Source organism: Mus caroli, chromosome 18 (genome assembly GCF_900094665.2).
Source record: "Mus caroli chromosome 18, CAROLI_EIJ_v1.1, whole genome shotgun sequence".
Classification (NCBI taxonomy): Eukaryota; Metazoa; Chordata; class Mammalia; order Rodentia; family Muridae; genus Mus; species Mus caroli.
Genome location: NC_034587.1, coordinates 35012891 through 35023175, shown reverse-complemented (window position 1 = coordinate 35023175; position 10285 = coordinate 35012891). Strand labels below are relative to the sequence as shown.

General features: G+C 47.8%; 1 protein-coding gene across 22 annotated transcripts in view; it reads right to left on the bottom strand.

Annotated features, from left to right (window-relative positions):
- Positions 1–10285, bottom strand: part of LOC110284891 (protocadherin gamma-A4) — a 182533-nt gene that overhangs the window by 5117 nt on the left and 167131 nt on the right. For all 22 annotated transcript variants that reach the window (XM_021150886.2, XM_021150870.2, XM_021150874.2 and 19 more), the window contains exon 3: positions 3422–3510. In XM_021150886.2, coding sequence (XP_021006545.1) covers positions 3422–3510 — 89 coding nt within the window. The remainder of the gene's footprint in view (positions 1–3421; positions 3511–10285) is intronic.

Below are 10285 nucleotides of genomic sequence, written 5' to 3'. Positions count from 1 at the left end.
CCCCCCCCGCCTGTGCCTCCACCCTCGGCCTTGGAGCTAACAAAGAGGTAGACTGGAGAGGTTGAGTAATTCTGGGACATCAACCAGGGATTGAGAAATGGAGACAGGAAATATTTCCAGTTTGGGTATGAGGGGAAAAGCAAGTGATGTGCCAGGGTTTCTCCACCTTGGCAACGTGGAGTCTGGGTTTTCACAACCCACTACATCCAGTCCCCAAGGTCCTGGAGCTGAAGGCCTTCTGGGAACAGGCCTGGTAGGAGGGAACAGCTGCCCACCCCTCCCACCCCTTTCATTGGCTGACATTTCCCTAATTAACTCCAGGAGGTAGCAGCCCTCTAGGCTCAGTCACCCTTCCCCTCAAACCGACAGCCTCCTCCAATGGAAGGGGGAAGGGCCCAGATCTAGTTTCAAAGAGCCAGGATTCCAAAGTGATTTAGGGGATTGAGAAGATAGGTGTGTGTTGGGGGGTGGGGGTGGGGGTATAGAGCTGCTCTGCCCCTAAGCACTCAATTAGGAAGGAATGTGGAGGAACTGAGAAAGGACACTGAGCAAAAAGGCAGGAAGTGCTTCACTGAATGACAACAAGGCAGGCCGCCCCACATGCTACATACACTGGAGATCTCTGAGAATCCTTCAAAATGGCCACTTGGTGGGAGAGAACGTGATGAGATCAGGAGGGAGAGATATTGAAGATGCAGAAAGGACACTGGACTCCTGCCCTGTCAGCTCTGTCAGTTCAGAGACTCCAGAGGCCTTTCTGGTTATATTCTAACCCCCAAGACTTGGCCTAGAGAAGGACCAGGGGTGGCTCCTGTCTCAGAAGAAAACACACTTAGAAATGCAAAGAGATGGGATCCTTTCCAGTGGAGGAAGGGGACTGGCCTCCCTCCAGCTCCAAACGCATTACCACCTTCCCCTGGTCCTTTTAATCTTGCCAGTCCAAGGCAGACAAAGACCCCACAATAACAATAACCAGAGTTAGCCAAGGAAGTGAGCCCAAAACTGGCACAGCTGCAAACCGCAGCCTTCTTTTGGGTGCCCCTCCCCCACGTGTTTATTTAAGTACTCTCTCAGGGGTCCCTCCCTTCTCTCCACTCTAGGCTGGCTGGGCTGGGCTCCAGAGTCTCTCAAGCTCTTGGGTTTGGAAGTAGGTGTGAAAGTGAGAGCTCGGCTTGACCCTGCCACCTCAGTCCTGGAGTCTATTCCCCACAGAGCCCAAGGCTGCAGCCTTGGGTTAGGTCCTGTGTGGGCTGGAGGGGTGGAGCCCTGACAGGGGAGCATGCATGCGGCCATGGCCCTACTCCAGAGAGACCTTCTGGGAAGGTTTTGGGCCATAAATAATGTTTCCATGTCTGTTTTTAGCATTTGGATTTGGGCTGAAAAGGCTGCCTTCTGGCCTTAGGGCTCAAGGCCACGACAGCTAAAGAGACCTGTTTACTTCCCTCAAGAGCTGAAACTGGCATCTCCCCAGGCCCAGTGTGTACAGCTGGCCTCTCAGGGATCTCAGCCCTGTCCCCCAGAAGTTGAGAGCTCCTATCATCTGTCCCCTTCCTCTACCCTTTGGTCAGCCATAGGCCAGGCTCATTCAGTCTCTCAGACATCAAGGGTAAGATTACTAAGTCATAGTAAGTGAAAATACATGGTTTTCAGCTATCTCTGAATTTTGGAAATTTTCTTTTTTACATAGTTGGCCTCATGTAAACAGTTTAAGAAGGATTTATACTAAAACGGTATATAGCCAATATAACCAAGCAGTGGTGGGCACAACTTTACTCCCAGGACTCAGGAGGCAGAGGTCAGTGAATCACTGACATTAAGGCCAGCCTGGTCAGAGTAAGTTCTGGGACAGCCAGGGCTACCAAGAGAAACCCTGTCTCGAAAACAAACAAAAAGCATATATTCATCTGAGATTTATATTCAACTGGGAACCCTTGATTTTATCAGGCAACTCGAATCAGGGAGAACGATGCAGAGGGCACTCGGAGGAATTTAGCCTCTAGGTCCAAGAGGGAAGCAAGACTAGATCTAAAGGTGACTGTGGACGAAGAAGGCACATGGCCCTAGGAGCACAGCTCCAGGTCAGTGGGATTTCACAGGCCCCTCTCTACCAAGCATGATCAGAGCTTAGAGATGATTGGTTAAAACAAAGCCCTAAAGTTTGGTTGGCACACATCCTACTTGATAGTAGGTAGGGATGCTTCTCCTGGCTTGGCTTTCTACCTACCAGTCCCCCAGCTATACTCAAGAAGAAAGCGTGCATTCATGCCTGAGGCCCAGCAGGGCTTGATCTTCTGTAAGTTTCCCAGACTCCAGTCTCCTGGGCCAGAAGTTAGTCCTTATCAACAGGTTTTAAGATTCTCTTTCTTACAATGTATTCTATTTTAATTTAATTATTTGGATTAGAATACAAAGGAATGTGTTTCACTGAGGCTCCTTCATGGGGGTACTACAAGTTAGATTCTGGTTCGGGGGGCGGGGGTTGTGCTTGCCCAGCGTGCACAAAGCCCTGGGGCTTGCTTCTCCAGCACCTTATAAAGCCAGAGTATCACACAACTATGACCTCAGCACTCAGGAGGCAGAGGCAGGTAGATCTCGAGTTCAAGGCCAGCCTGGTCTATGGAGTGGGTTCCAGGACAGCCAAGACTATACCCCCAAGGATTTGAACCCAGACTGGCCTGCTTCCAAAGCCAGAGCACCCTCACGTATAAACACTGGCAGGGTTGATGGTACAGCTGTGACAGAGGTTCTTTCTAAGCTTAGTGGGGAAACTGCACTGGTCCTCCTGGGGTGGAGGCCGGGGAGCAGAAACGAATGGCCATGTTATACTCTGTTGGGAGCATCCGCTAACAAGATCTCGCACGTGCCAGGCCCAGTACCACACCCTGTGCCCCTCCTTCAGTCCTCACTGTAACCTGGTGGAGCCATCCTACCATTTTCTTGGTGGATGAAGCTGAACTTTAAAGAGAACAAACAAACTGCTCCATGTCCCAGGGTCAGCAAGTGGCAGAGCTGTGGTGTATGTGACCTGCACTGGCACCTTCCAGAGTCAGACTTGTTTGTTTTGGTTTGGTCTTTTTGAAACAGGGTCTTACTTTGTAACTCAGACTGATTTCAAACTCGTGGAAATCCTCCTGCCTCGGCAGAGGGAATACCGAGGTCACAGATATGTGCCTCTATACCCAGCTCACAGTGAGATTTGCAACCCCCACACCCCCTCACAGTCCCAGCGGATCACGTGATCACTCTGCTTGGGCTTTTAAGGGCCTCTTGACCCCTTTGTTATCCCTCAACCTGGAGCTATGTCACTAAAGATCATCTGGTCTTCTAGAGAAGCCACACAGACTTATACTTCATCCATAGCTATGCTGGCAACACCCCTCCCTCAGATCCCCACCCTATCACACCCATGGGTACCACTTACCACTGGCAGAGGCCAAGATCATGGCTTGCAGCATCTCGGTATCAAACTGGTTGTTGGGCCAGGTGCCAGTTTCATCACCATTTTGGGATCTGCAGAGACAGTGACAAGGTTAGTCCTGTTTATTCTCCCTCAGCCTCTTCCCAGAGTTCCCAAATCCCTATCCTTATCTCTTATCTCCACCCCATGCCTAAGACCTGCCCCTGAGTGGAATAGGGGGAGTTTATATAACCCTTCGATGCCAGACCCCAATATGCCCATTCCCCAGGCCAGCCAGCTTTATGCTGTCTCAGATGCATTCATTCAATATCATCCCTCCATCCTTCATGATAGGATGTGATCTACTGTCACAGCCTGAGACATCAGACTATCTTCTGAGGACAATTTGAGAGGATGTCTCATAACTAGAGGAAGATCTAGAAATGAGAGAGAAATATTCAGGCAGCTCAGGAGGCCCCAGCAGTTGCCCAAGCTCAGACTTGCTCAGTGATTTCCTAAGCCCTCAGTATAAAGTGTATAGTCACACCAAGCTGTCCACCCTGCTTCACAAGCATATCCACCCCACTCTCAAACAGTCTATCATCAAACAGTTTCCCAGGAACCCTTTCAGGCTCTCTCCTGTTGATCCCCAGAAGGTCAAACCACACCTTTGTTCTAGCAATGTAAATAAAGTGTGCCCCAGGGGATTCTTAAATGAACCAGGGCTGAGCTGAGCCCTGCAGGGTTCAGGAACTATGGGTGTCCCCTCTGCTCCTTCATTACACTGACCTCTCTGGTGTGGGGACCATGTCTGCCTCCAACTGAAGCACTTAGTAGGAATCCTGAGCACCTGAGTTTCATTAGGTCACTTCGAAGCACTGTGCATTGAAAACATGAAGCGACTCACGTTTTTAAAGACATTAAGAGTGCTATGGAATTGTAACTGATTATGCTCAATTGGGCCTTTCCCATGGTGCCAATTTCCCTGTGTGTCTTCTTCCTTGCTCCCTGTTTCTGTCTGTCTCTGTTTTTTGTTTTCATGACAGTCTCACTCTTTAAGCCAAACTGGCCTCCAACTCATATAACCCACGTGGGTCTCAAACTCACAGTAATTCTCCTGCCTCAGTTTTGTGAGTGCTGAGATTCTAGGTATATACAGCCATACCTAGCCATCATGTGGATTTTCAAGGATCAAATCATTCTAGTTTGCAGGAGTGAGGGAAGAAACCCCACACACACCACTCCACACACCTCCTGCCATACACTGGCACAGTCTCATCTCCCCCCAATAAACAGTAGCTGCCTGGCTGGGCCTGGTGGTGCATGCCTATAATCCTAGCACTTGGGAGGCTGAGGCAGGAAGATATTGAGGAGTTTCAGATCAATCTGAGCTACATAGAGATAAACCTGCCTCAAACAAACAAGTAAATAGATAAAAGTTGCTAAGGAGAAGAGTTCAAGGGAGAGAAATAGGTTCTGATGAAGTAAAACGAATTTGTTTTCAGAGCAGACCCTAAAGAGTGGAAGAGAACATGTGTGCTCGTTCATGTGTGTACGTGCATGTGTGCATGTGCACATGTGTGTAATCCTCGCAGTCTGGAGGCTGAGGGAAGAAGAGTGTGACGTTAAGGCCAGCCTGGCTTATATAGAAAGGCCGAGTCTCACAAAACCAAGGACTGGTTTGGAGGTACAGTACTTGTCTAGCAAGCAGGAGGCTTGGGGTTCCATGTCTAAAAGAAGATGAATAAATAAATACTTTTATTTGTAAGCTTTATAAGGATGGGCACTGTGATGGACAGCTGTAGTCCCAGCACTATGGAGGCCGAGGTGAGGTAATTAGTTGAGCTCCCAAAGTTAGAGGCTAGCCTTTTGAGCTTGTCTCAAAAGAGATAAGTAAACAAAAATGAAAATAACCATAATGAAGAAGTCTGGGGACACAACCTTTACCAAGTGAGTGAACAACAATTCTGATAACAGGACAAATAGATGTCAAGTGCTGGGGACAGGACACACTGGCAGTGAGTGCCAATGATGTGGTCCCTGGGAAATCCCAAACACCAACTTTGTAATGTTCCTACTGAGACTGCTGAGTTATGTTGAATTTAGCCAAAAGAATCAACAAACCCAGACTATGAGCTTTAAAAGACTACTGGTCTGGATGCTTCAAAAATATCTACTGCATTTTTTAAAAAAAGAAGGTAGGGAAACTGTTCTGATTAAAAACCAAGGGCAGAGACATGGCAACCAAATGCAATTCATGCTCCTTGATCAAATTCTGAATTTTAAAATTAAGATTAAATTTAAAAGAACAGATTAAAAGGACAATACTGAGAGCATTTGGGAAGGTCTGGTAGTGGACTGTGTATTATTATACTAATATTCAATTCTTCAAATATGATCACTCTTTTGTGATTTTATAGGAGTCCTAGAAGGTATGTGTTGTATCAAATGTTCTGATGCCTGTAGTGCCTGCCCATAGTTCTTGAAGGATAGAACCCGTGTGCGTGCGTGCACATGTGTGTGCAGGTAACTAGTGAATTTAGGTTTGTTTGGTTTACAAAAAAAAAAAAGAAAACTCACTATGCATACTTCACCATACTAGTCTTTTGACTTTTGGATACCTTTGAGACATTTTAAGGTGGAACCCTGAAAGGTTAAAAGTGAGTCACCAAGTCGGTGGTGATGACAATTCCCTTTAATCCTAATGCCCCAGAGACAGAGGCAGATGGATCTCTAAGTTGGAGGCTAAAGAACAAGTTCCAGGACAGTCAGGGCTACACAGAGAAACCCTGTCAGGAAAGTACAAAACAAAACCAAGTCACCTAGGAGACAGAGGGTATGGAAGTCAGCTCTCAAAGCAAGGGGGGTGGGTGGGGGTGGGGGTAGGCTGTCCTCAGAAACTGAGGGGTGGGGGGTGGGGGGTGGACTGGTTGGGGAAGCAAAGTGAACACTGAACATTTTGGCTTCCTCCTCCCTCAGAATTCTGGAGAGTTCCTGAGATGCTCAGAAGCAAGGTTGCCATGGTGAGATTTAACTACGTATGTGAAACTCACTCTTGCCCCATGGACAAAGATGGAGGGTGTGAGGGACACCCCCCTCCCACAGCCCCCAGAGGACAGAAATTCACACAGGTGTCTTCATGAAAGCCAAAGGAAAAACCCTCAGTCTGGTGTGACTGAGCTCATGAAGGTGTGCGAGAGCACAGACTGGAGCACTCAGGTCAGGGGGGCGCCCTGGCAGTGGCTGGTGCTGCCAGGGAATAAAGGTGAGTACAAGGGTAGCCTGGAACCAAGAGGGCTGGGCAGTCTGGAAAATGCTAGAGGCCAAACAGGTGGCCACCTTCTGACAAGTGACAGCGGAAGGGTTCTCTAAGGCCTGGAGCCACTGGGTCATGGGCTCCTCACCTGGAGAGAGATTACGATTACTCCTCATTTCCAGCAGAGGAAGGCAGGCCTTGGAGGCCTTTTCAAAGTCACACAGCCAGTTAAGTGGTGCAGTCGCAACTCCATCTGGCCTGATATGACCCAAAAGCCCATGATGATCTCACACAGAGGAACTTGGCTTCCACCAGGCGTCCCTGGAGCCCAGCAGCAGATTCAAGGGACTCTTCCAAGATTTAAAGACAAAAGTAAGCATAAAGAAAAGGCACTGTGGTTGTCCAAGCACCTACATTACATGTTCTGGCTAACCCTGGGTGTGGAGCAGCCTATGGCTGGGCTGCAACAAAGTATTCCCCGTGTTATGCTAAGAAGTAAGAAACCTGGAAAAGCCACACTGACAGCAGATTGTACTTAATTGTGTTACAATGTGTATGCATGTGTATTTGGTTAGCAAAGCAAGAATCTATTAGCACCTAAAAATATATGTATATCTATCCATATGAGATGCTGTTCTGCAACATTTAGATGACTTTTGAAGAGTTTTTACTGACATGAGGGAATTCACCTAACATGTTATAAAGAAGAAAAAAATAGGCTACAGTAATATTGGAAAGATGGATGACTTCAATTTCTATTAAAAAAAAACAACTGATAGTATTGTGAACAAGTTTGCCAAACTTTTTAAAAAAATGAAGCTTATGCATGCTGTTTGACTATAGAAATAAAAATGCTTAGAAAGATACATAATGAGTATGTTAATGACTCCATGAATAAATTGCAACCAAAAGACAAAAATGGTGGAAAAGGAACATTTATACTAAAAGGGATTAAGAGACTTAGGAGACATTGAACCAAATACAAAATGTGTATTTTTAAAAGTATGTATATATATATATTTTTTTTTTCCAGTCAGGGTTTCTATGTAAGCCTGGCTATCTTAGAACTCCTTCTGTAGACCAGGCTGGCTTTAAACCTACAGAGATCTGCCTGCATTGGCCTCCAGAGTGCTGTAATTAAATATATTCATCACCATGGCCAATAAAAGGGCCGGGAAATTCCAGCTGAAATTCTAGAATGTTTGGGAGTTGCTTGAAAATAATCCAAGTGGGTGGGGATCTCAATGGCTGAAGCCAGGAGAGCATGCCGAGGCTAAATGGCAGGACCTGAGAGCTTCAGCTTACGATTTTCATATATATATACATCTTTTCTATATCAAAATATTAGTAGTTCTTTCTATATTATGGGAGAGTTTCTCTCTCTCTCTTTTTTCCCCCTGTCTCTCCTGTTCAAGAAACATAAAGTGCTGGGAACAGAACTTTGGCCTCTGGAAGAGCAGTGAGCACTCTAAGCCTGTAAACTCCAAGGATGTACTATTCTATGGGGGTGGGGACAGGGGTGGGAAGCTGCTATTTGCTGAACAACTGCCAAGACTGTCCAATCTGAGGAAAGAGAGAGAGAGAGAGAGAGAGAGAGAGAGAGAGAGAGAGAGAGAGAGTAACCAAGCAGGAATAATGTCTCAGAGCAGGAACAGAAGGTCACGTAGGTTAGAGAAGAATAATCCAAGAACCACACAAGACAAGATGGCACCCGAGACTCTGGGAACAGCTGCAGAGCAGGACAGAGCCCAGGTTACAGCCTGAGAGAGGGAAATAGCTTCCTGGGCTTGAGGCTTTGGAACAGTTGCTGGAATCAGAAGCCAGATGGATGGCTTGAGAAGGCCCAGTCTGGGAAGGAGAAACTCAGAACCAGCAGGGACTTTGGACCGTGATTCTTTCCCTTTTGTATGAGCAGTGTGACCTACCATTGCTTTGAACTTCACCCTGATTACTGAAGACTTCAACACTGAACCAGCTCTAACCCTGATGTGGCTGGACAGAGGGGCGGACAGACAGTGATCCAGAGAGCAGCAGGGGAGGGTGGTAACGAGTATTACCCTGAGGCAGCCAAGAGAGAACTCCCTGTGCTTCTGTTCATAGTGAGAGGCCACAGGGCCTTTGTGTAGGTTCTTTCTGCATCTGGAATGTTCTTCCTTGTCTTGCAGTGGTTGACTGTACTCCTGCAGATTTCACCTGCCTTACTGCCTTCTGATCTCTTTCTGCTCTCTGACTAGGTCAACACTCAACACACTGCCAACTCCTTGAGACTGCGGACCATCTCTATCAATCCCATAATGTATGGACTGCAGAAGGTCCTCACTGAGGGCTAAGTGAATGAAGTGGGGAGGCTGGCACCTCCGAATCACACCCTGACGTGTGCTTCATCTTGGCCACTCTGGGGCTGAGTCAGCCACAGCTGTGGAAGGGAGATCTCCTGAGCCTTGTTCATCTCCCCCAGGGCTCCGCTCCAGACCAGCAAAGCCTCCCATTGATGAAAAGGGACAGGCAGCAAGGGAAGGATGCTCCCCAGGCAGCACATGAGAACAACTGTTGGGGCTTCCAAGACTAGCACCCACTGTTGCTTCAGGGCCAGGGCTTGGCTGGCCAGAGTAGAAGGACCAAGTTGTCCTATAGGTCTCAAAACTACTGCAGCTCAAAGTCCCCCACCTGGAAGCATTCCTTAATCTCCTCTTCCCTGCTTCGCTTTTCTTCACACAACTATGATTTCTAACTAGAGTTTATTGGGATTTTTTTTGAGGGGGTTGTTTGTTTGTGTAGTGTGATTTACTGTCCTGTTTCCTCGGCTGACCTGGAAACTTGAGGGTTTGGGGATGGTGTCTGCTTGCTCACTCTTATAGACATGTTAGTGCAGTGCCTGGCTCACAGTAGATACTCAGTAAAAACTCACTCAATGAATGAATAAAAGAACAACCTACAGAAGACTGGCAAAGCCAGCAAGGAAAAAGGAAGCAGCTGGGGTTAAAGAAGGGGCAACAGCAGCCCCAGCCTCTCTGGCTGCCTTTTAGGGGCCCTCTAGGAAGTGCTTCACATTCCTGATGCTGCAGACAAGCCTGCGCATGCCCAGGACACATGCTTAGGAGCTGGAATTTGCTGGTACTCAAGGCTTCTGGGTTCTTGTTGTAGCTAGGATTTGGTTGTTGAGGAGAAAGCCGAATGAATGGGAATCCCCCAAAATCACCATTTAGCATCTGGGCAAACATAGAAAGGCAGCAAGCCCAAGCCTTGCTCCCCTCCTTGAACTTCCCAGCTCCTAGCTTCTGCCTAGCAAGCTGGCCCAGATCCTATCCCACGCCCCTCAGACCAACTGAAGGTCTTTCTGCTGAAGTCCATCCTTCTCCCCACCCCCATAGGAGGTTCTTGTCTCAGCAGGAATTTATCCTTGATTGAAATGAACAGCTGGCCCAGTCAGCATGGGAGGCTGAGTGGTGGAGAGTGGCCATCAAAGGCTCTATGTGTGAGGGGGGCAGTGGGGGTGGGGGTGGGGGGCGGAGGGGGCGGACACTGGGGAGCTGCCTTGCTTACAAGTGCCAATAAATGAGACAGACAGGGATTGTGTGTGTGTGTGAGTGTGAGTGTGAGTGTGTGTGTGTGTGTGTGTGTGTGTGTGTGTG